The sequence below is a fragment of the Neolamprologus multifasciatus genome, chromosome 4 (genome assembly GCF_963576455.1).
Source record: "Neolamprologus multifasciatus chromosome 4, fNeoMul1.2, whole genome shotgun sequence".
In the NCBI taxonomy this organism is placed as follows: Eukaryota; Metazoa; Chordata; class Actinopteri; order Cichliformes; family Cichlidae; genus Neolamprologus; species Neolamprologus multifasciatus.
Window position 1 is genome coordinate 24,367,734 of NC_140442.1, and position 24,345 is coordinate 24,392,078.

The following is a 24,345-nucleotide window of genomic DNA, read 5'->3' on the forward strand; positions in this document are numbered from 1 at the left end:
GAGGTGTGATTGGTTGGGAGAATCATAAGCTGTATTTTTTTAAATAAAATATTTTGATATTTGAAACCAGCTATAAAATGTGTTGCCCCCCCCCCCCCCGCCCCATCAAGACCATAAATGGGTTTTATTTTTAAAGCAAGCATCTAAATGTGTTGACAGTGACATATTGTAGTTTTGATGATAGCATTGTGTGGTTTGACCGTGTTAATCATGAATTGAAAATCCTACGTCGTGACCTCACTCGACTTTTTCTCGTCCATCTTTTTGCAAGATGTTGCGCTGCATTTATGTCACTGAATTTTTTTAAAGAACAAATAAATGGAGGCGTTTGCGGTCTTGGGTGAATTCTAGTTCAGTCAGTACATTTCTTGTAAGCGGTGTAATAGCAGCTTTTTATAGATGCATTCAGCACTTTTTTTTCTTCTTAAATGATGTGTATATGTCTACTTTCATGACTCTGTTGTCCCTTCTGTGTCTTTCAGGCCAGTTTATACCGGGCGGGATACAGTAGGTTTGCTCCTTACTAAAACCACAAATCACATCCAAGGAATTTCACTTCGGTCCAAAACCCTTTTTCAGGCTCTTTGCTTGGCAGGAGCTCCCCTACATTTTTTTCTGCAGGCAGATTATAGTAACAACCCCTTTTATTATTTTCTTTTCCCTTTTTTTGTCTTGTGGCGAGAGAAGTCATTGCCACATCATCTACTCAAACTCAGTCCCTGTACTTTTGTGTCCGTCACTGACATGGAAATGATGACAAAAACCCCCAAAACAAAAAAACTGCCAGGAGTGTATCCCTTGTATAAAGAGCTGGAGCAACAGGACACAGTTTGGGATGCTTTTTTTGTTTGATTTGTTTTTGTTTTTTTAAGAGAAAACATTACAGGACCTGGAAGGAGACAGACTGCTGTTGTTCCTATGACATCCTGCACACTACAAAATCTTTTTTTTTTATTTTTTTGTCCCTAAAAATATCCGAACTTCCAGTTTATCCACTGCCCTGTCAGACCTAACCACACACACACACTCTTACATTAAACACCAAGTATAGATTCCTCTACACTTTCCTTTAGTGTCAGACTTCACTAAATGATACTAGAAAAAGGTACTTCTGTTTTTAAACACTACGTTGATATAGAGCTGCTCCCCCCTACATCCTTCTGATGTTAGCATCATGTAATACTGAAAAAAAAAAAGAATCAAATGCAGAGGATGTAGGAGCTATTCTTGTTTTTGCCACGCTGGAACATCTAACTTTCAGCTGGAGGAAACTTCTGACAGAAACCACTTTTTTTTGTTCTCTTAATAACTTCGAACTTATATGGCATGTCTTTTTTTTGGGGGGGGGGGGGGGTCATTTTTCTAACGTTTAAAACGTCCTGGCCAAATGTAAAAGGAAACACAAAGAGACTGTTTAAAAAAGACAAGGAAAAAAAGGTCTTTTTTTTTCTGCAGTACCTCGTTTGTTTTGCCTGCCGCAGACGTGTCATCATGTCGGAGAAAACAAACAAAAAACGCCACGTGGCTCAGTGATTTTGAGTTTTTGTCCTTAATGCTCGCCTGCACATACTCCAGTCATTACTGCAAGTGCAAGTCCAACATGGAGACATCACGACCGTCTTTTTAAAGGCCTCGTCCTCAAGTCTGCTTCTTCCAAAAGGAGAAATAAAGGACTCGTTTCTATCTCCTAAACCGTCAGATGTTCCTGCCGATCACGTCGAAAAGATCCACAGGACACGAGTGGAACTAGCTTCAGCACCCGCACCACCCGCGTTGGGAAACAAATAACCTGTCAGTCGAACGGACGCCGATCCCTCCTGGCCATCGTTCGGGAAATGGTGTGTGATCTCGACTCGGCAGAACAGAGAGAGTGCAGGGAAGCGCAGAGACGGAATTCATTATCGGTTTTGTTTCTATTTATATGCAGTGTTCTCACTAGGTTTCCACATCATTATGTAACTCTTAAGCCCCTCATCATGCTCTCTGGGATGGTTCACTTTGAATAGTTTCAAAGCTTTCCTGGTGCACCTGAAGGCACAGCAGGACCTGTATGTGTTGCATCTGCATTTACTCTCACGTGGTTGTTGTCTTTATTGCTATTATTTGCCTTTTTTTCAGTTCCAAAGATTTTCAGAGGAAAGCACATTTCTTTTTTTGTGTGTCCTTGTGTATTTTGTTTTTATTTTTGTGTTTTTCTGCCTTTATTCTTTAGCTGTAATTTTTTTTTTTTTTTTAATGTGTGGGTTGAAGCTGTACAGCGTCGTAGCAGCACCCCTGGGAAATGTCATAAAAGCAATGTCTGCAAGACAGGGAATACACCTTTAATCCAGCCTGCAGAATATGATGACACTGCTGGGTTTAATTTGGTCTTAAGTGTCATTTATTAGCTTTTCTTTTTTCTTTTTTTTTCTTTTTGCACTAACACATGAGCACACAGTGCAGATGCAGAGGTGTTTGCTGCAGACAAGGGAAATCAGAGCAGATGGAGTCATGAGGGATGCACGGAGAGGCAGGTAGGCCGAGAGGATATTTCAAAGTGCATTTTCCTGAAGGGCCAAATTAAAAAGTAAATTAGGAGGGGAGGGTGGGGGGCGGCACGATGTCAAAAGGGGTCCAGAGGCCCAGCAGTGTCCACCTTTTCTTTTCTTTTTTTTTTTTTTGAACAATGAAACAATGTGTGGGCGGTCAGTGAAGGGACTTTGTGGCAGTGATGGTGAAGGTGAGAAGCTGAGCCATTAATCATCAGCTGACAGAATCACAGCGTCCCCCACTGTCTCTCCCTCTCACTCTGCTCCTTTCTTTGGGGGAAGGCGGGGTAGTACAGTGCAAGGATGGGGGGGGATTTTGTTTTTGTATGATTGTGAAACTGTGTGCAGTGGGTCCAATGAGTATTTTTGATGAGCATTACCTCCTTGTTTTTTTTGTTTTTTTTTTCTTATTATTCCTTACAAGTATTACCACAAGTGTTGCTATGCATGCATGCTTTTTGCGAGAGAGGAAGGGTGTCGAGTCTTTCTTTTCTTTTTTGTGCATGAACTCAAATCGCAGTGCTGGAGGAGGAAGACGAGGTGGAGCGTGGCGTGTTTACACAGCGGGGGGAGTAAGAAAGAGAGAACCTGGGATGATGCGTGATGCGGGGTGACAGCAGTGACGGCTGCTCTCGGTTCAGGCCCTGCACAGTGTCTGGATTGTGGGGGAGGGTGGGGGGGGCAGTCCAGTCCACTTCAGTCCACCTGGGTTATCTATGCTCTCTGCTGTGTGGTCCTCGTGGTAATCACCTGTCTGTCCCCCCTGTGGGTTTTTTTTTTTAGATTAAAACCCTTAAAATGTTAAGAGTAACAGCATTAGTCCACCCCGGTGAAAAGCTTCTGCGCAGAGCCGTGTTAGTGTTATTATTATGAACCTGCCCACAGAGATGCTCATTTAGAAAGCTCTCCGCCTCGCTCATCCAGCTGGCAACAAGCTGCAGTCACGGCGCCGTTGTTGAGCAGCGACCGCGGCGCAGCTGCTTTTCGCTCGCTTTTTTTGGTTTGTTTGTTTCTTTGTTTGTTGTTGTTTTGGTTTTTTGCCTCCTCTAATTGGGAGTTAATCTTATTTTGAAAAGCTGCGAAGTAACCGCACAGGTGCGCTCGAGGGACACGGACTGAAAACAAAAGTCATCCTCAGCTGCTGGCTGCCGATGCCCCCCACCCCACACCCCGACTCCCTGCACTGCACTCAAGAAGTCAGCCCAGTGGGAGTTTTTGTACAGCAGTTTAATAAATGGGTTTAAATTGCATGTGAAGTTTTTTCCCTTTCCTCCTCCCTGTCACATGCTCTCAAAGGCTCATTTATCCAAGTGATTTTTTTAAAAAAATTAAGTAAGTGACTTGTATTTTCTCACAATGTTTTATTTTGCCATTCTTGTGTCTGCCTTCTGTTTATTCTCTTCATTATTATTGAATGTATATAATAATAAACTGTTTGGTTTTTATACCCGTCTTTGATTTGTTATTAGCTTTTCTGGCCTTTAGTGTCACAGGCCCTGCACTCATACCTGCCTCTCGCTCCGTAAACGATCACCCAGTTCTGCTCCCACATGACCTCCAGTAAATTTAGTGTATTTATTGAAACTAAGCAAATCCTGAGTAATTTCCGAGTTCCTTAAAGTGCACAGAGGTGGGTTGGAAACTGGAGATGCTTGCTGTGCATTATTTCTGAAGTGCAGGAGAAAGCTGCGTGAAGCTGAGGGTTGAAAACACATTTAAGCTCTGTTTAAAAACTGCAACCGAATCAACTTTGCATCCACTCTGCATCACAATCTGAGGCCAGGAACTTTTTTCTTCCCCAAACAACCAAATTTGAGAATGCATATTAACAATTTGGACCAGTAATGTCAAATTTGGATCCATCACTCCATCAGACCAGTTGCCGCTGATTTCCAGTCAGGTTCTTGTGTATTTTGGTGACCTCAGCCTTTTCTCCCTCGTTTCTCAAACAGCAGACTGATCAACTGAAGGGCTAGATGCATCTCTCAGGTCCTGCATCATGTCTGGATCTTTATTCATATGTCTAAAGGACCTGACTTTCACATACTGCTCATCTGGCGTATATATTTTTACAAGCCTTGCCACTTCTTTGGTCCTCCACTTGTCCATTTTTTAAGGACACTGTTATCTATGTTATCTATTTTTCATAGATTCAACTAAACAAATTCTGTTTTTTAAAAGGACTGAGCTGAGAATGAGTGAAGAAGGCCGGCATTGTCTAAAGAAACACTTTGAAGGATCCACAGAAATTGAAGGCACTCACCGACTCCCGTTTCTTCTTGATGCAGTGACCCTCTTACCTCACGGTTATCAGGAGGTGATAGAGCACATTCTCAGATAGGGTTCTGGATTTGTTGAGCTGGCAGCCATTATGTTATTTCCTTCCCATGATTGTGTCATTCTTATCATTTTCTTTGCAGTGTTTGTCTAAAGTGAAGTTATCCAATCAGGAGCGAGCTTGCTTTAAATAGAACAAAACCCTATACCAAGCAGAGATAAGGGAGTTTCTCATTAGACATGAGAAGTTGGGGAGTCAACTGAATGCTGCAATATTTAGATAACAAGCTTCCAAAGAATCCCTGCTCAGACAGTCCAGAAACGTGGCCTCCTCTGTGAGGCGTGAGCCGGATGATTGATGGAGGCGCCACATGCCCACCGTTTAACGCAGCTCAGCGGTGCTGCGTTGCAGTTAACTCTTGACTTTTGTTTTATTTTCTTTTTGTTTTTACTCCTCCAGACCAAATTTACTGTGTGATAAGCTCTTCCACCACCTCCAAACTTGCTCATCACTGCCAAGGGGGAAACAAACTGGAACAATCTTTAATTGCATCTAGAGTTAATGGCCGTAAATGGGTTGGATGTGGCAGGAAACCTCATATCCCTGCTAATTGCACTAATGCACAAGAGGCCAATTGCCAATTTGATGGCATGTTCTCGCTGAGTAATTGAAGTTGGGCTAATTGGAAGAATAGGCAGAAGCCTGACAGAGGAGGAGGTGTGTGAGAGATTGCATCTTTTGAAGTGGGGGACTGACCTTTTGTGGATGGCAAATCACTACAGGCCATCGGAGGGAGGAAGGGAGGGGGCAAAAAAACAAATGGCACACTGAGTCATCTTCTCTCCCGTGTATTACACAGGGATGAATTTCTTATTGCACATTCTGCCTCTTGTAAATGAAACCGTGACTATGATAGTTGCTACTAAAAAGGTTTTACATCTACCTAGTCGTCTATGACTTGTTACGACGTTGCCCCCTGGTGGCTGCTCCCTGTACACAAGTGTTTGTTTACTGCAAGGAGGCATTCAAATTATTAAGTGGACATTAAAAAACTCTGAGCTTTGACAGAACGAAATCCTTTATGTAGAAGTCTTTTTTTTATTGAACACATTATGCAAGCATTTGTAAAATAAAGATTACACTTTACAATATGTGACTAAGAGCGTAATTCTCCTGTAATTGAATGGACTTTTAGTGCATTTTTTTTTAAAGTTACAATGTAATTACATTTAGTTACACACACTTAGAGGTAGGCACACTAGAATAAGGTGAGAACAAGTTGGGTTTTTACAGAAAAAAACAAAAATCATATGTCATAAACACACTGTAGTTTTCAGCACAGGCTGTATTGTGGAGTGGATTAATCTTGCTTTTCTTGCCTGTTTATTTAATATTCATTATGTTGATTTACAGGATGGATGTTCTGTTATTCAGCTGTGCTTTTCTTTTACCAATATAAATGTGTTGAGGACTGTTCTGCCTTACAAGAAAAAACAAATACCATCAAATTTGCAGAATCTGTGCAGTACTCATAATGTCTTATGCACTGCTTAAATTTACTAAAATTACTTACAGACTACTTAGTTTTTCTTTGTTTTCTGTAAAATCCTGATTTGTTACCCCCTTATTCCTGTGTGCCTACCTTTAAGTATTTGTAGGTAAATATAATTACGTTATAATAAAGTATTGACATTCCGTTTAATCACAGAGGAATTACGCACTTGGCCTCAGGCCGTATTCTAAAGTGTTATGTAAAAAAGATGCCTATGTTGTATATTTCTACATCACTCCAGTTTATTTCCAGAAACGTTTAACTGTGACGTAACTTTGAATATGAAGATGCTGATCAGTGATGGCACGAGCCCTCCCACAGCGCTGACGGATCTCCTGTCCTATCTCCTCCTGTCTTGTCTCATTTCGTCTGATCCCACCTTCCTTTCCTTTCTCACCTCGTTCTCTCTTCTCGTTCCTCTCAGTTGTCTTCTCGTTCCTTCGTGGATGTCTCTGCTCAGCAGTTTGGCACCTTCAGAGCGACACTTTCACGCCTCCTGTCACCTCGGGGCTATTATCTGCCATCTCCGAGTAGCAACACACACACCGTGACTGAGACGCCCCACTGTTGAGAATTCGTCCCGTGGATTTGCCAGAACAAGGCTGGACTATCTGAACCCGTCCAGCCTCGATGATGAAACTCAAGCAGATGAGTCATGCTGCTGAGCCTGCTCTCTTTGGGGGCGACATATGATTTTAAATCCTACTAACACACTTAAAACACCATTTCTTATAATACTAAAAATATTTACATTTTGCACATTAAAGTACAAATTAGGCCATGAGGTGGGCTACCTTCAGCTTTTGTGTACGCGCGCGCGCGTGTGTGTGTAAGGCCTTATTCAGATAAGGTTTTATTCAGGTCCATAATATTCATCGTAGGGTTCGTTGTAGTTGGTGGTCTGAGGGCGAGGAATGGTGTAATCTTTGTCGGTGTCGATTTCCTGAAACACAAAACGTCGCTGCAATTAATACCCTCGATAAAGTCTAATTAATCCTACAATATAGCTCAGTCACGTAGTTAAAAGGTCACACTGTTGAATGTTGGACCAGCAGGAGTCGGATGGTTTATCCTTCAGTACTCACCGTCATGGAGAATCCCGACTCGTAGGGCGATCGCAGCGACTGCTCAGCTCTCCGGCCTGAAGGGAGACGCGTTAAACAGTCAGTTCATCATAAAGGCGCACAGTGAAAACTGACGGATAGCAGGAGTCATTTTCTAAGGTTGGGTTCATTTTACCTCATGTTTGAGGACAGCCATTTGGCTAATGTGTCCTTATTGATCATAATTAGTCTGTTCTGTTTTTTTCCTGGTTTTACGCCTTAAAATGAGAATGAAACAACATCCTTTATGGATCTGTGGTGCACGCAAACTTTAGTTAGATGATGTAGATTTGGCTCCTAATCTAAGGAGTCGTAGTAAACTAATGAGGAAGTAATAAGGAACCAGTGAGATTTTGATTAGGACACATCACGTTACTTAAGGAGACATAATGAAGTACTTACACCTAACACTAAGTAATGAGTAATGCTAACTGGTGCAATTGATTTTGAATGAGTAGCTCCTGCTTCGTGGCCCTTTGTGTTTGGATCAGAGGAAGCCTGATGAGGAGTGACTCGTGCAAAAAAAGTGGGGCATTAAATTGATTAAAAAGAAATAATCACTGCCGATTAGAGTGGATCCCAGGTGGTCTTTTATTAAATAATCATCACATCCTATAAAGTCCTGAGAATAAAAGGCTTGTACTGATGAGCATCTTTTAAACTGTCAGGTCGATCCTGAATTCTTCCGTACACGTGACTTAGTATAAATCCTTAAATGCGAAAATTCTAGTTTACTAGCTCTATTGTACATATGTGAATATTTACTGGTATTTTTAGGTCTTTGTCAAAGAAAATGAGATATCTCTTGGATTGCTGGTCAACCAGGTGTGGTTAGGAATGCGGTGAGGATTTAAATAGTCAATTTCAAAAGATAATTTCAATAATCATATTATCTTTATGTCCCTAATCATCTAACCGTAAGTCACACTTTTTTAAATCAACACAACAGCATCTCACCTCTCTTGTTCTCCAAGTCATTCTCAAAACTTCCGTTGTCTTTCCCCTCCTTCTGGCTTCCTAGTCCTGGCATATCAGCATTGGGGCTGGTCCATCCTGCAAAGCTCAAAGGGAGATCCTTGGACTTCACCTTCCCATTGCAGAAGAAGGCGACCTGGGACAACCCATGCCCAATCAGTAACACCCAGCCATTTGCTACCAAGGCAATGCTAATTACTGGGTCGTCCCAATTTGGCCGACGGCCCAGCTCGGGGTTCCCCCTGGTGAACATAGTGATCCACACCACCCAGATGCAGGCAGAGAGAAGCAGTGTGACGAAGACCAGCCCACTGTGCAGCTTCCCTTGCTGGTTGATGGGTCCTGTGTAGCTGTAGCTGTAAGTGCAATAGTTGCGGCACAGGAGGTGCAGGGAAAGAATCAAGCTGATAGCCAGTAAGCACAGGACGTAGATCAGTAGCATGACGAATTCCCCCTGGCTGTACTCGCAGCGCTTGTTATCGCGGACCAACACGATGATCAGCCACTCTGTGGCAATGATAACTTGCACAGAGAAGAGCCCCAGAGCCACAGCAGGCTCTCCCCAGCCTCGAGCTGCTGCAAAGCCCAACAGAGCAAGGCAGCGAGCCAGCAGGCAGGAGAAGGCCAGCGAGAAGAGCACGCCAAAGAGAAACAGCCTAGTGGGGCACGTCTGCGGGGTGAGACTGATGATGAAAGAGAAGGTGATGCCGAAGATCCCCGCTGTGGCCAACAGGAACAGGGACATGGAGGCCACCATGCCTCCGATGTTGGTTTTTCGATAATGGCGGGATGAGATGCAGACACACAGGGACCAGATCAGCAGGGTTAAGAGGAGCCCTATACTTAGCAGGAAGCCCGCAGTGGCCAGGGTCTCCAGCACAATCCCCCATGCTTCCCGGCGGTCACACAGATACCTGTACATGGGATGCAGCCCGTTGCCGCAGCCTCGGACTCCGATCAGGGATGTAACATTTGAGGAAACGGTTGTGGTGGTGGTTGAGGTGCTGTTGGCTGACTGGCACAGACAGGTGAGAGGGGCATAAAAGAGGAACAGGAGGGGAGAAAGGGATTTCAGGTTCTTGGATGAAAGGGCCATATTCATTATAGTAATCCACACGAGGATTCGGTCCTCCTTTGTTTAACCGTCCTTTGATGTGGCAGGTCTTTAATCCTGAAACAAAAAAGAGTAAAATACATTTCACGCATGTTTGACTGCAAAACTGTCTGTCAGGAGGAGAAGTTTGTCCAGAACGCATTAAAAGTCTGCAAATCAAGCATGGCGAAATGGAAGCTAATATGACAGAGGTCACAGCATGGAAGAGACAAAAGGAAGAAGAGGTTTGACAGTAGCTCGTGTGAAGAGCACAGGAGGAGAAGGGAGTGTATAAACATGCCAGAACAAAGCAGGGAAATGAATGAGCCGTTGCGAAGCTTGGAGGAAAAACCAGGTGCAACATGGAGGCGAGGCCGGGACAGAAAAGGAGACGTAGCGAGCGCCGTCACACAACACGATTGCCGGTTATAACCAGTTAAGATTAGAGGTGAGAGACAGTCAGATAGTCACTTGTGATAGCTGAGGAGCACTTCCCGCATTACACAGTGGAGTCTTTGTTCCAGCACCAGAGATTTAAATATGACCTTTTTGGCAGTTTTAGCACAGGATAAAAGGCCTCAGGTCCTCAACTTTGCCCCATCACTTGCTCACAGGGGGGTTACAGAGGTTTTTACCAATTCCGAACATTATTTTGATGTTTATTATTAGACATCAAATCAAAATATAAATAGATTCACAAGCCTGACCCAACCTTTATCGAATACACTTACCTTTTATCCTCTGGGATGCAAGTATAAGCAGTTCCACCTCCTCCGAATTACACTCAACAAGTCTCAGTCTGACGTTGAAGCTGCGGTAAACTCTTGTTGATGTTCTGCACCTCTTATCTTGATGATGTGCTCATTTCTCTGCCAGCAAGAGAAATGAGCACAACGGAGAAGGGGGAAAAAGGACGAGGTCCAAAAGCACCACTAGAGAGGATTGTTTTCAACTTGCTTAGAAGGTTGGAAACCTGTACCTCCACAAATTCTTGGCTTTTAGATCCCTCCCGTGTGCTGTGCTTCGCTGCGTCCCTCCCTGTGATTAAGGTGGGGCTCCCGCACACCTGGGAGCGATGAGAAGTCACACCTCCCAGATTTATGAATCTCATTTCCCATAAGAATTTGCATCCCGTTTGTTGATAATGTGGTCATGTGTTTCACCTGAGGTGCAGGGTCACAGCTCAGCAGAAGTAAGAATCAAGGGCGTTAGGGCGAGCCCACCTGACTCATCCCGCCATCACCTGGATACAGAACAGGAGCTGCAGTCTCCTTGGTTACTAGTAAATCACAGCCATAACACTTGAAATTGGCGAGTTTGCCACAGGTAGGGTTGCATCAGGAACAGAGAACGCTTTTCACCGTTGCAAGCCCATACGTAACACCTCCACTCATGCCTGCACACGCATATTGTTTAAGGGTGTGTTCAGCTGAAGCTTAAGTCACTCTTCAACTAAACTTTGCTCTAAAGCCCTGAGGGACTTTTTCCATTTGTAAGCTGGTTTGTTGCAGGAGCAGGGTGTGTGCACACGGATGTTGGCCAATGTAAACGTCTCCTTCGAATAAATGTTTCAAAGGCACCAATATGTTGTACATGGAGTGTCTGTGTGCATATTAGACACTCGGCAACCCCGCTGTCTGGGAAGAGCGACAGTGTTGAAGGATGCTGACAGAAAGTGTGTCCTTAAGACTTTTTGGGGCCTTTCTTGCTGCATTGAGAAGGTAAACTTGTATTTTAGGTGCGCCACCAACTTGGATCTGATTAAACTCTCTCGCATTGGATGGAGAGCAATGATGGAGCATATTCCCAGTTTTATTAGTCCAAGGAATCCGAATCCAAGTTTAGCGACCCGATGGTTTCCTTGTACTGAGACCTTGTCGAGGTTTACATTGAGACTCTACACAACATCCTCAACAGTGTTTGTTTTGAGCACAGTTGTGTTTCGGTTGTTTTTTCACTCTCGGGTTTGCGAGTTTCACTTTAGAGTCTGTTGGGTGTAGCATTTTGATTTCTAATGTTTGCCAGGAGCAAGTTTGAAGACGTTTGGAGTACAACACAAACAGTCAGTCACACTGTGAAAGAGCAGAAACCAGTCTCAATAAACATATTCACCAAAGCCTAACACTAAAGTCTTTTAGTGTAGATAATTTTAATTTATTTTGATTAGTTTCTCTTTTTTTAATGTTTCATTTAGTGTTTTTTTAAAAATCTAAATACACTGAAATTCTATGATGGCTGGTGGATTCGTGCCCCAGTTTTTTGTAATCTGCAGACTTTGATACAATTGTAACACCAGACTCAAAAATCTTCCTAGCTGTGCTAATGAGCACATAAAAACCTCAACACAAATAAAATCACCATTTTTTATGTGAGAGCACAAATATTTGCTTTTAAATTGGGACTTGCTGTCTGTAAGCAAAACATCATGAAGTCTTTTTAATAGCCTGCAAAGAAGTTTCATTAGTTATACAGTGTATTTTGTATACTGTATAATGTTTAGCATATCAGTTGCTCTATGGGACATGAAGTGTTTAAAGGCATCTCTAAAATAGTCTAATGAGTATTGTGATCATCTTCTGTAGCAAGGAGAGCAAATGAAGCGAGACGAAGGTTTTAGATTAATTTATCTTTCATAAATACATTTTTCTTTAACTTATATTAATTATTTATACAGCACCAACTCAAAGCAACAGTTGCATCGGGGTGCTTTACGTTCTAAGGTTAAGATCCTACAGAAGATCCCTATGGGCAAGCACTTGGAGACAGTGAGAAGGAAAAACTCCCTTTAAACAGGAAACAAACCTCCGGTAGAACCAGGCTCGGGGAGGGGGAGGGGCAGCCATCTGCTCCAACCAGTTACATTGAAGAAAAGGGATGAAAAAAGAGAGCATAGAGAGGCAAGAACAAACACAAACTAATGCATCAGTACTTCAATATTCTGGATCAACTAGAGGCTTTTTAGTGAGCTTTTAGAACAGCCTGAAAATAAGGAAACAAAAAGTCCAGCCTAGAAGAAATGGGTGGACTAGCTTTTCAGCATCACTCTGAGACAAGATGTTTCTAATCTTAGAAATACTGCACAGATAAAAGAACACAGTCCTACATACCTGTTTATATGCACATTGTTGGGCATATCCTGATTAAAAATGACTCCAAGATTCCTCACAGCATTACTGGAGGCTGAGTAGAAAAACCTCAGTTTTGTCAGAATTTAGAAGCAGGGATTTCGAGGTAATTCAGGCCTTTGTATCTTTAAGACATTCCTGTAGTTTGACTAATTAATTTGTGTCACCTGGATAGCAATAAAAATTTAAGCAGCATTTCCTGATGATATTGTTTAAACAAAGCATGTATAATGTTTAAAAAAAAAAGAGGTGCCAGCACAGAACCCTGACTCCATGTTTACATGAGCAAACAGGACTCTGTCAGATAGGTCTGATTCAAACCGTATACCAGGAGTGTACTCTAGTTACTGTTGTAAAATGATGTGATCGACAGTGTTTGATAAGGTTTGATATCTATGCATAACAAAATTTAAGTACTACAGTGGTCCCTCGTTTATCGCGGGAGTTACGTTCTAAAAATAACCTGACAAGCATCAACATTTTCACATTTTTCTCTCTTGTTTAAACTCTCAAAGTTCAAACCTTCGTAGAAAAATAAGTCCAGCATTATAGAATGAAACCAAAGGCCCCATGTTAGCCTTTGATGGTGCAAAATGTTTAATCGACATTGTTGTGTTTGTTGGGGAGAAACCTTACAAACATACAGTACAGCACTTCAGAGTCACACTGCTAGCGAACGAAGATTTATGTAAATTTGATAAGCTGAACTCATTCTGTACTGTACAGGAGACACGAGGAGATTGATTGATAGTGGTCTACAGCCAATCACGACGCAGAACACAATGCACTTCCCAAAAAAACAAAAAAAAAATCTGCAAAATTGCACAAAAAAAATCTGCGAAACAGCAAGGCCGCGAACGGTGAACCGCGTTATAGCGAGGGACCACCGTAACCGCTTTACACCGTTTAGCAGGAAGACATATCATTGACCTGTCAATCAGAAATCATAAGCCAATGGGTGCATGGTGTTTATAGTCAGATCCACCTTTCCTGTTTACCACAGTGTTTTTGCAACCATTATAGTGACAAAGAAATGTTCATCTCGAGGCTTCAAAGCAGGATGTCTCATTTTTTACGTCCTTCTTTTGTAGTGTTTTAAATTGATGTACATTCTTTCTTATCGGCTGATAAAAAGAAGCCTGATTATCAAGTACAAAAGAGAAAAAAATCCCACTCCTCAATTGATCTCTTCAATGAATGCTTGTTTAAAACCTGGTTTTATACAACATGTCATTCATTTTATAAATTGTTGCTCCCATTTAGCAGGAAATGGGTGATAAAGCAAGATACACTTTAGGTTGCATCGCAGTAGTTCTCAAAACAGTGGGTGATGTCATGCTGCCAGGTCCATCACTTATGTACAGTCTATGATTTAATAGTGATTTGATATTACTTTTCCAATTTTTCTTTTACTGATTAAAAAAAAATGCCATGTTACTCTGTTTATGTCTTTCAGAAAAAAAGATGAGGGTAGTAAAAGTAATGAAAATAAACTGATTTTTATTTCAGCTATTAGGACATACCAGTTCACAACACATCTTCCGTAACATTGTGTTTGCAAACACAAAACTTATGTGCCTTTAACTTCTCTAAGGAGGGAAGTGCAGATAGCAGCAAGGAGAGAAAGAGATGGAAAGCAGGACAAAAAAGGAATTCCTCCTCAATGATCGCGTGAAAGAGCATTGTAGTTTTTCACCATTACAGCATGTTGCACACCCACACTGCATCCCTTGGTGTTTACAACAACCTTGTGCACAAGGAGTAGAAAATACAATGCAAAATAAAAGAGGGAGGAAGTACAAAAGGAAGATGGAAGATAAGGTAAAAAGGTTTAACGCTTAGAACAAATTATTTACATTTCAACAGGCAGCTAGAAGCAAATACAAGCTAGCGTTGACTAGTGTTTTGCTTGCATCCATTGCCGTGGGTCGGGAGTGGCACAGGGAGGCAGGGAAGTCCACATGAGGAGGGGGGAGGAGTCAGGAGGAGACTACGCTAGGTGGATGAAGGGGAAAGGAAAAAGGTAGGTGGAGATGGTTTTCTCGTCTTTTCATTTCAAGTATATATACTGTAAACAGTATCATATTATAATATAAAAATAACAACATCATTACGCTTTCCGTCCACTTAGTGGCGCAAAGCAAGAGGTAGATAGACGAGAGGGCATTAGGGGGTTTGCTGGCAGCCTTATCACGACGTGCCAAGCTGAGGTGGAGAGAAGGCCAGGTGGAAAGGATTAGACAGAGGAGAGGTGCAGGCAGGCGAGGAAGGCTGGAGGCAGTGGGTTTAAATGATGCCGTATTTGGCCAAGTCGCTGAGCTCCATGTCGCCGAAGGCTTCCCATGGGCACACCACTGTGAAGTCTGTGCCTAGACCCTCCATGCCAGGGATATCATCACCAAAGCTGGAGAAAGAGGAAACAAAGAGGTGAGCGTCCAAAGTCCTGATCTGTTCCCTAATCTATACATTTAAATATCACAAAAACTGCTTACCCCTTCTGGCCTGGCTTGGGGGCCTTGCTCTTGAATGTGCGGGTCTGCCTCTGCTTGAACTTGGGAGGCCCCTTCTTGGGCGTAGTGGGGCCTGTGGCTCCACCGGGGGACAGGGCGCTTCCTGCTGGGGGGCTGGCGTTCATTTCTACTGCGGATCTCTGAAGGCAGAAAGACATCGATAAAGCCTCGCATTGCCTCCTGCTGCCCTCGTGCTAATCCTGTTTGCTTCCAGCGCTCAGTGCCAATCCATGGAGATTACACAGATTAGCTTTACAGACAGATTAGCTCTAATCCCACTGTAATCCACAGTGGACTAATTGCCCTTCTTGGACAGCAAGAATGACATGTGCAATAAGGGGAAGACCTTCATTCTTGACCTCCAACTTTTCCATTTGCTCTTTCATCCACCTGACAGTTTGGAAACTAGACTCGAAAACAAGTTTGTCTTAACTTTGATAATCTTGATATAAGGTTTTTTTCTCGTTGTTGTTTTGGCTGAATAAGTGAGGCTGTTATTGTCAAATCACATTACGGCGTTGTCTTCACTGCATCTTCTTGAAAACGCCTTGACCAAAACATCCCTGCCTGTTCCCTTTGCTCTCGTCTTAAGCCGTGTCCTTTCTGAGCCCCTCTTTCCTCTGACTGCTAACACTGTTAAGGCATTCTGACAGAGGTGGAAGAACACCCTGGCTTGTGATGTTATGCACCACCTGCAGATACAGACAGCCTGCGGATGCAGAGGCTCTCCTGATCTTTCAGCTGAACTGTGATGCAGAGACGCTGCCCGGCAGGCTCACGACCATCTGTTTGCTTTGATTGAACGTTTTGCAAATCCAGTGCATCTTTGTTAGCCCAGAATAGATGTCGATTTTATTTTTTTATCCTTTACAATTTTAGCAGATACATTATCATCACACTAAATTATCATTGTTATCTTTCCAGCTGTCAGTTATCCACGTACAATCTCTACTGCTACTTTTATCCTTATTATATGTTACATTGTAGCGCCACCCTGGTAGTTTCATCACTAAACAAAGTCAATAAAGTTGCAGCCGCAGAGTTTGCACTTACCTGCAGTCACAGATTTCCCAGTCGCTGCTCAGAGCTGCTTCTCTCTGCTCCTTGAGTAAGTGACGTGTGTTGTCTGTGTTGCACTTTTATACTATTAATTCTAATCCCCACATCAGCCTTTTTCCATTCACATGATCACCAGAGAAGGTCAGCCAAACTTCTCCACCCATCCAGGATCTTCTGCTCCCCGCCCTCCCCGCCTCTGTCCCCGATTCTCAGCGCCCTTGTTCCCATTGGCCCCGCCCTACTGCTGTCCTACCTGCCATGGGATGGAGGCGGTGCAGCCTGCTGGGACAGATCAATCAAAGATCAATCTGGAAGGACTTTTATCTCACTTATCCCTCTAAACCCCAGCATGCCTGCATTTAGCTTTGTCGTGAGAAGACAGCCGGTCGCGTTTCAGGCCCATGTGAGACGTTGTCTTCACATGTGGGTCTGTGCAGCTACACCAGTAAACTAAGAGCAACCCGACCTTGAGGAAATTTAACCATACAAACAGCTCAAATACAATTAAAAGCAACTTTAATATGAGAGGTATGAAATTTGAAAAAACAACAACAAATGATTTCTATATAAGCAGCTTTTTTCTTTACGTTGTTTAAAACCACTTATTGACTCAGGTTCAGGCCCAAAGTCAAAGATCCAGCCTTTCTAGACTCTCCAATAATGCTTCTATGATACCAAGAAGTATCATAGTAAACTCGGCTATTTACCTTTAATTACACATGATATATGCATGAAGATTTAAGCAAAAAAAATAAAAGTGCATTTCAGTTTTATAGTGGGAATTTGATAATGTCACATTTGCAGCCTGGAAAATGACAACATGTTTACACGTGAAGTTTCTGTAGCCATGTTTGGTCTAACAGGTATTCCTGGAATCAGCGTTAACTACACAACCGTTTCGGTCCGAACCTTCACAGCGTGAGTTTGGCAGCTTCACTCTCAGAGACCTGCAGCAGCGTGGGAGGTCCACTTGAACAGTAAATGAACTCATTAACACCAATAAAAAAAACCAAAAGACCTCCCTCCTGCCAGTCCCGTTCTTTTTAATGAACATAAAAAAAATCTAGAACTCGATGAAGAGCAAGATGAGCAACCTTCGACTTCATGCTTCTGAATATTTTCTTCTACGGAGTGGAGATGAAATAAGAGGAAATGTTAAACTGAGCCTCGCTGGGTGGCTACCTGATAGCTTTTTTTAAAATTCCAATATCCCAAGGGAGGAAAATGACAGGAAAAACTGCAATTCTTAATCGACACTTCTCTAAGCCATTAACATTTAAATGGTCCGCTTTATTAATTCAGCCTCACTCATCTGGAAAAGAACGTCCACAGTGGATTTAATACTTTAGATTTGCTCATGAAAACTTTCACATGAGAAAAAACTTGCATGAATAAATCATAACACAAGAGGTGTAAGTCTTGAGAGACTTATATAACATATAAATATTTACTGTTTGAGGGAGAGCAAAACTTTCTCTGTCTTTTCCATACGGGCTGTGTGTGGAAAGTGTTGATCTAAAGGTCGGATCCCAGATTAGACTGCTTGGAAGCGGGATAAAATAAGAGAAAGACACAACTCAACCACATAACGCTGACTCAAAACATAATCGTCTAATTTCTGCTAATTTAACATAAAATCAAGAGGCATTTACTGCAAATTTAACCACACAGACATACACTCCTATATTTATCCAAAAACAAGTAAAAGTCTGATTTAACTGAAAATCTTTTCATTAAGAAAAGGAAAAAAGAGAGAGACCTGGAAAAGAGGGCAGTAGAAATTGTAACAAAGATACAACTATACACAATACAGGACAGTGAACACAACATCCAGATCATAAGCAGTCATCAAGATGTGTTTAAGAGCAGTCGCACTGATCAGGAGAACTACCTTGTTGATTCTTTAAAATGGACTTAAATTCTCCTGTTGTAAGCCGTTCTGACGAGTTCAGGTCCTTCTGTAGATTATTACAGAAATATTTCAAAGATGTTTCTAGGATTCTGTTAATCACAGCAAACATGACATGGGAAAAATGTGCACGCTTCACACAACTGAGCCAAAATGGCACCATTTAAGCTACACAAATACACATAAAGCTGAACGTCTATAAGATAAATAACAAGGATGCAGTTCTGAGGTGGTCGGGTTGTGAAGGAGGTATGTTTACTAGTTTAACCTATCGGTGGAGTCACATCAGCCTAAACATGAAATAAAGGTGCGGTTGTTACCAGTTTTTGACTGAGCTCAGAAGATCAGGGTGTCGTCTCAGTCATCATAACAAATCACAAATATGAACCTCACAGGGTTGATGGAGCAGGCAAAAGTATATTTTAACATGTAAACTGAGAGCCGGCTCAGCAGACCAGCCTTTCATCCTGTGCTCTTACAGAGGAACCAGAGGAGCTCTCAATAAGAAATGAGAACATGATTTATGAAGTCTTGAGGCATGCTAAAATATTGACAATATGTTCTTTTGTATGGATTACCTCAAATCAACAATTAATGGAATTTTATGCGAACAGTGGCACTCGCTCATTCTCTCGCTAACGCCTTCATCTTTTATCATATGCCTGTTATTAATAACACTAGTCATTTAATACTAATGCTACAGTATTGTTTGGGCTGTTGAATGCTATTAGCAAGCTGTTATACTTACTCACCCTGAGAAACATAGGCCTTATAGTTTACCTGAACATATTAATAACAAGCACCTCACAAAAATGCTGGAAAAAAGCAGATTTTTGTGGTCTGGACTGTTTCACATGGTTTGAAATCCAAATACTTTTGCACATATGCAGGTATACAGGGTTTTTTTATTTCACAAATGTGTCAAATGATGTAATCTAATATGGATACTATAAACCTGGTGTGTACATTTGTAGATTAAAATTAGATGTTATTGCGGTGAAATTAAAGTGATATGAGGCTTTTATAAACTTTTACAGTCGCAAAAACTACAAATGGGTCATTTTAGTCTCTAGTTGCTCTGCAACACTATGACATTACATCTAGATAAGAACCAGGGGGGTGAGGTGTATTGGTGTGCCAGATTTGATTGCTCAGCTACTGATGAGTTAACTCACAGACAGACAGAGATTTCATGTATTAAAAGATTATAGATTACACTGTCCTTCATTTGTAAATAAAGAGCTCAGACACATTTTCAATATTAATAGTTACTCATAGTTATTAAAGATTGGATTTAAAAATTATTAAAGAATAGATTTAGTATTCAGACTATTTAAAAAAAAATCCTGAGAGTGCCCTTTACGGCACTCTCAGGATTTTTTTTAAATAGTCTGAATATGGGGGTGATCACATCCTGTGCAATGATCAGTTGCACCAATGCATGCACCTGCTCCTAAAGGAGGACACGATAATGGCTAAGCCTCTTTAAATGTATGTAGGGTGTAGAAGGGAAGGAGGACAGACCTGGCCTCTTTACCACAGACTGCACTTCTGTGCTGTGTAATGTAAGTGTGGATCTTACTCTACAGGTGGTTTGTTTCATTTAGGACATTAAAGATTGATTTTGGGGTCTTTTCATGTGTCTATGAAGCCATGCATTTCACACCTCCATTGCTCCACGTTAGCTCTTTTAGATCCTCTGAAGGACTGATCAAAGACTCTGTAATATTCTAATATTCTTTAAAATATTCCCCCTTTTGAGACACTTTTTACACATACATTCAGTGCATGTATTGGATGTTTCTTTTCATTGCCCTTCGGTTATTCTTAGTGATAATTTGGTAGTTATTTTATTTTACCAGGGACTTGATTTGCTTGAATTACACATCTGCTTCTGTGGTGTTGATTAATTTTTGTTTTTTATTTTTATTGCTTTTCAAACTGTATTTATTTTATTTAGATTTTTTTTTGTTGATTTCCTTATGCCATTCCACCTTTTAAAAGGTCTTCTTCTACTTTTTATATTTGTATTTAATGATGATGATTTTTTTGTCACTTTTTTCTTTTTAATTTTTCACAGTTTTTCATTCCACATTTTGATTTGATTTGTTTATTCTGTTTTATTTTTTAATAACCTAATTTGCTAAAAATAGGTTAAAATATGAGAAATAATACTTATTTATTTCTCATAAATGTTTTGTTTTTTTCTCTTTTTTCATGCTCTGGTATTTTGTTGCACTTGTGATGTTTATCTTGAAAGGTCCTATACAAATAAAGTTTTAATTTACCTACTGTTGGCTGCTGTATCATGGGAACTTTCCAACTTTTAGGATAAATAATAACTTGACACTGTGTTGAGCGATCAGGTTTGTTTCCTAATTTAAAGACTTTTTATTTAACTTCTTCAGAAATTTAACATGAAAAGCTTCAAAATATGAAACCGTATCATCTGCATACAGAAGCCCAAAGAGTCTTAGATAGACCTCCACACCACCATCACTCGTGTCCACTCTAAATTCCTCAGCCAGCAATGACAGCCCCTTATGATGTCCACTTATTGTATATTTTAAATAATTCCAGAAAGCAAAGGTGATAAAATCATCACCTTAATGAAACCATTTATTGTGATTCGGACAATCACGTATTTTGTTATTTATAAATTATACACAACCTATTAATAAACCTATTTCCACTCAATTAAAAGCTCTTTTTGTAATAAATAAAAGCACAGTGCAGTCATTCTTACAGTGCACATACAAACCAGTTACATTATGTAAAACAAAGATTGTTGAGTAACCAGCCTGCTCTCCCAGAAAACCCACTGTGGTTAAAGTAGAAGTCAGACACTGATTATTTACATAAATAAACAAAAGACATAAGGAGTGCAATTCCTCTGTGATTTTCTATACAAGTTTAATTATTCCTAATGTCCATTTTGTTGGTGTGATCCCTGTTCTCCACACAAAGTTAAATAATTTGGTAACCAGCTCTTCACTTGCCTTGCTGTGAGTACAGCTAATTTATCTAAGCTTGTTTACCTGTGACCTCGTTATATTATCAGGGCAGGTATTAACAAGCCACTCCTCAGTTAAAGGCAATAACAGTGACCCAGACTGAACCGCAGAGCAGCTACAGTTTTGATTTCTTTTACAGGTCAGTGTGTCAAGTGTCCACACTTTTCTTGTCTGTATGCTAATACTCACTGCTAACACTTAATACCGAGACTACTAATTAAATTAGCATACAGGCTTGGAACTGAAAAGTAGTTCTGGGGCAGCATTATGACTCAATACTTGTGTGTGTGTCTTTGCAGTGCGTTAAACTTTACAGGCAGCGTTTTAAAGGTTGTCAAATTTATGGCTTCAGCAGACAGGTCAGCTCTTTCATGATCCTTCTGAATTCCCGTGTGTGTTCGGCTGCCTCGAGTTTGGATGTACACAGCGCAGATGTACAGTACATGTGATCTTTGGGATCTATGGAGGTTTGGTTCCCACCACACAGAAAGCTCCGAGTAACTATTCCAGGCAAACTATTCCAATCAAAAATGTCTAGACGGGAATAAACCACAGTCTGAATGCCACTGAAATGCTGAACTTACACTTTGTGTCCAGGACATATTTCTATGTTTAAATTCCAGACAAAAAAAAACAAAACAGTTTGAACCACCTCTACACTAAAAAAAACCCAAATATTATTTTTAATATGAGTTATTTTAAAAGACAGAATTAAAGAAATAGGGAAGAGACTCTATATTAACATTCATTTGGCTTCCAGTCAACTCTCTCTGTCTGCTAGTGGCTGAAATATATCCGGCCTTGGTTGGCAGCTATGGTTTAGTTTTGTGGTTACAGATAGATGGAGAAAGTTAAATCTGCAGAATTTTATGTGGAGAGTTAAAAAATGTTCCAAGAACCCACTCAGCAATGCAGCTACTGACACCCAACTGTAAGATTTAAGAAACAGCGACCTTGAAGTGCAGAAGCTTCAGTTCATTGACTGGCAACAAGAGGCTGGCTCCAAACGCGAGTCAGTCGCTGGAAGTAAAAATGCCTTCATAGATACAAAAAGTAATTTCCTTCATAACAATTATTATACAGTGTTTTTTAAATATGTTTTTATTTGGGGGTTTGGGTTTTTTTTACCCATCCATACGGTGGCCTTGAAAGGTCAAACACGCTGCAAATTAAGAAAATACCAGCAAATACAAAAATTCTGAAAAAACACACAAAACACAATAGAATTTAAATAAAACACAATTGAAGACAAAAACAAATCTCACTATATATTTTGATGTCTTTTTGATTACACAATACGTGACGGAACAGCTGTGAAAGATCACACTGAGACGCACTTAAAAGAAACCGAGTGTATTGTAAGGAAGAAAAAAATCCGATTTTCTTTATAAAGGACTTTAAAATACCCAGCACAGGACCAAAGTGCTGTACAGAAAATAAGTTAAAAACAATAGAATAAAAGAAAACAGCAAAAATAAATAAATAAAACACATAAAACATAAAAAATAAAACAGCCCTATATTAAAAAAACAAGATAAAACAGCATAGAATCTACTTAAAACAACCAAACTAACACCAACATCTCACACGGTGTCAAAGGCCAGGGTAAAGAGGTGGGTTCAGGAGTGATTTAAAAACAGGTAGGGAAGAAGCCTGAAGAGATCGTTCCACAGTTTTGAAGCTGCAGCAGCAAAAGCTTCATCTCCTCTAAGTTTACGCTCAGTCCTGGGTACATTCAGCAGCTGATCAGCTGACTTGAGAGAGCGGGTGGGAGTATAACGCTGCAGCAGCTCAGAAGGATAAGATGGGGCTAGGCCCTAGGGGGGCTCTAAAAGCAAATAAAAGAGTTTTTAAATGAATCCTAAAAGGAATAGACAGCCAGTGAAGTGAAGCTAAAATAGGAGAAATCTGCTCAACCTTTCGAGTGCCAGTTTAAAGATGAGCTGCAGCATTTTGCACCCTCTGTAAATGAGTAATGTATGAAGCACTGACCCCTGTATGAAGTGCATTACAATAATCCAGCCGAGTGCTAGCAAAGACGTGGATCACTGTCTCAAAGTGCTGCCGTGAAAGAATTGGCTTTATTTTAGCAGCTGCCTCAATCTGACTGTCAAGCTTCAGATCACAGTCCACTTTGACTCCCACGTTTTTGACAGTTGGCTTAACATACTGGGCCAAGGAATCTAAATACACATTAGGGGTCTTAGTGGGGCTACCAAAAACCATCACCTCGGTCTTTTTGTCATTGAATTTTAAAAGATTAAGAGACATCCAACCCTAATGTCATCAAGACACTGAAGTAAAGGCTGTGTGGAATATGTGCCTTTAAAAAATAGCTGGGCTGTCACATTATTGTCTCCCCAAATCACACTTCCTTTAGGTTTTGTGTGCTTTTGCAGCATTTTTCTACGGTGCAGTGCATTTGACCTTTCAGGGCCACCGTACGTCCATTTAGATTTTTTAAAAACCTTAAAGGTAGAGCAATCTAAGGCTCATCTCAAAAAAGAGGCTCATCAAGTACTCTGAGCTTGTATCATCGCAGGCATAAGGTGTGACAGAGCACAGGAGCAGCTCATTCAAAAAGTTTTTTCTTTTATTATAAAAACATGTCCTCACTGGCCTCGAAAACAGAAAGTGTAAAGAGCAGCCGTTTAAGCCCTGAAGGGGAGAGATAGAAAAATAGGTTTAAACTTGTGTGTAATAGTTCTCCATGATAAATAACAGACTTGTGCGTGAACCGCATCATAACAAGCATGAGCTCATGTGAAAAAGGGCAAAGAGCTGAGGCCGTGGTTTACTGGTGAATATGAGGTCACAGGATTGGTGTTGACACTTGTAGAGCAAGCCAAGGCGGCAATGCGCAACCGATTCAGTATAACCTACTTTACACATGCACCACTTTTTAATCCCATCTCAGCACTCGCTCACGCTGATTATTGACAGCAGCAGCGCCCTCTGACCTCAATACCGCTGCACAGTGTTCACACATTCTGACTGGATCACTTGTATCTGGCGGGTGGGCAATCCTGACTTTTTTCTTTTCTTTTTTTTTTTGGGGGGGGGGGGGGGGGGGGGGGGTTGTAGGGGTGGCTGAGCCATTACTTATTTTATGGGATATTATAACCTTCCTGCATGCAACCATCAACTGATATAGGTTGCTAAAGTTCATTTCTTTTGCAGAAATGGTTGTGCAAAACAC

General features: G+C 41.1%; 3 protein-coding genes across 12 annotated transcripts in view; 1 reads left to right on the top strand and 2 right to left on the bottom strand.

Moving 5' to 3' along the window:
* LOC146520551 (RNA binding protein fox-1 homolog 2-like) overlaps positions 1–14,464 on the top strand; it is a 62,436-nt gene extending 47,972 nt beyond the window's left edge. For all 10 annotated transcript variants that reach the window (XM_085157813.1, XM_085157804.1, XM_085157805.1 and 7 more), the window contains one exon: positions 483–14,464. In XM_085157813.1, coding sequence (XP_085013939.1) covers positions 483–527 — 45 coding nt within the window. In that variant the 3' untranslated portion in view covers positions 528–14,464. The remainder of the gene's footprint in view (positions 1–482) is intronic.
* On the bottom strand, positions 195–9,538 carry LOC146520552 (retinoic acid-induced protein 3). The gene is made up of 3 exons (XM_085157815.1): positions 8,419–9,538; positions 7,444–7,499; positions 195–7,301 (listed from the first exon to the last, which is right to left on the bottom strand). Exons 1-3 carry the CDS (start codon positions 9,536–9,538, stop codon positions 7,212–7,214), a joined length of 1,266 nt encoding a protein of 421 aa, XP_085013941.1. The 3' UTR covers positions 195–7,211.
* Positions 14,135–16,340, bottom strand: pde6hb (phosphodiesterase 6H, cGMP-specific, cone, gamma, paralog b). The gene is made up of 3 exons (XM_085157840.1): positions 16,218–16,340; positions 15,147–15,304; positions 14,135–15,058 (listed from the first exon to the last, which is right to left on the bottom strand). Exons 2-3 carry the CDS (start codon positions 15,287–15,289, stop codon positions 14,941–14,943), a joined length of 261 nt encoding a protein of 86 aa, XP_085013966.1. The 5' UTR covers positions 15,290–15,304; positions 16,218–16,340; the 3' UTR covers positions 14,135–14,940.
* Positions 16,341–24,345: the final 8,005 nt, after the last annotated feature.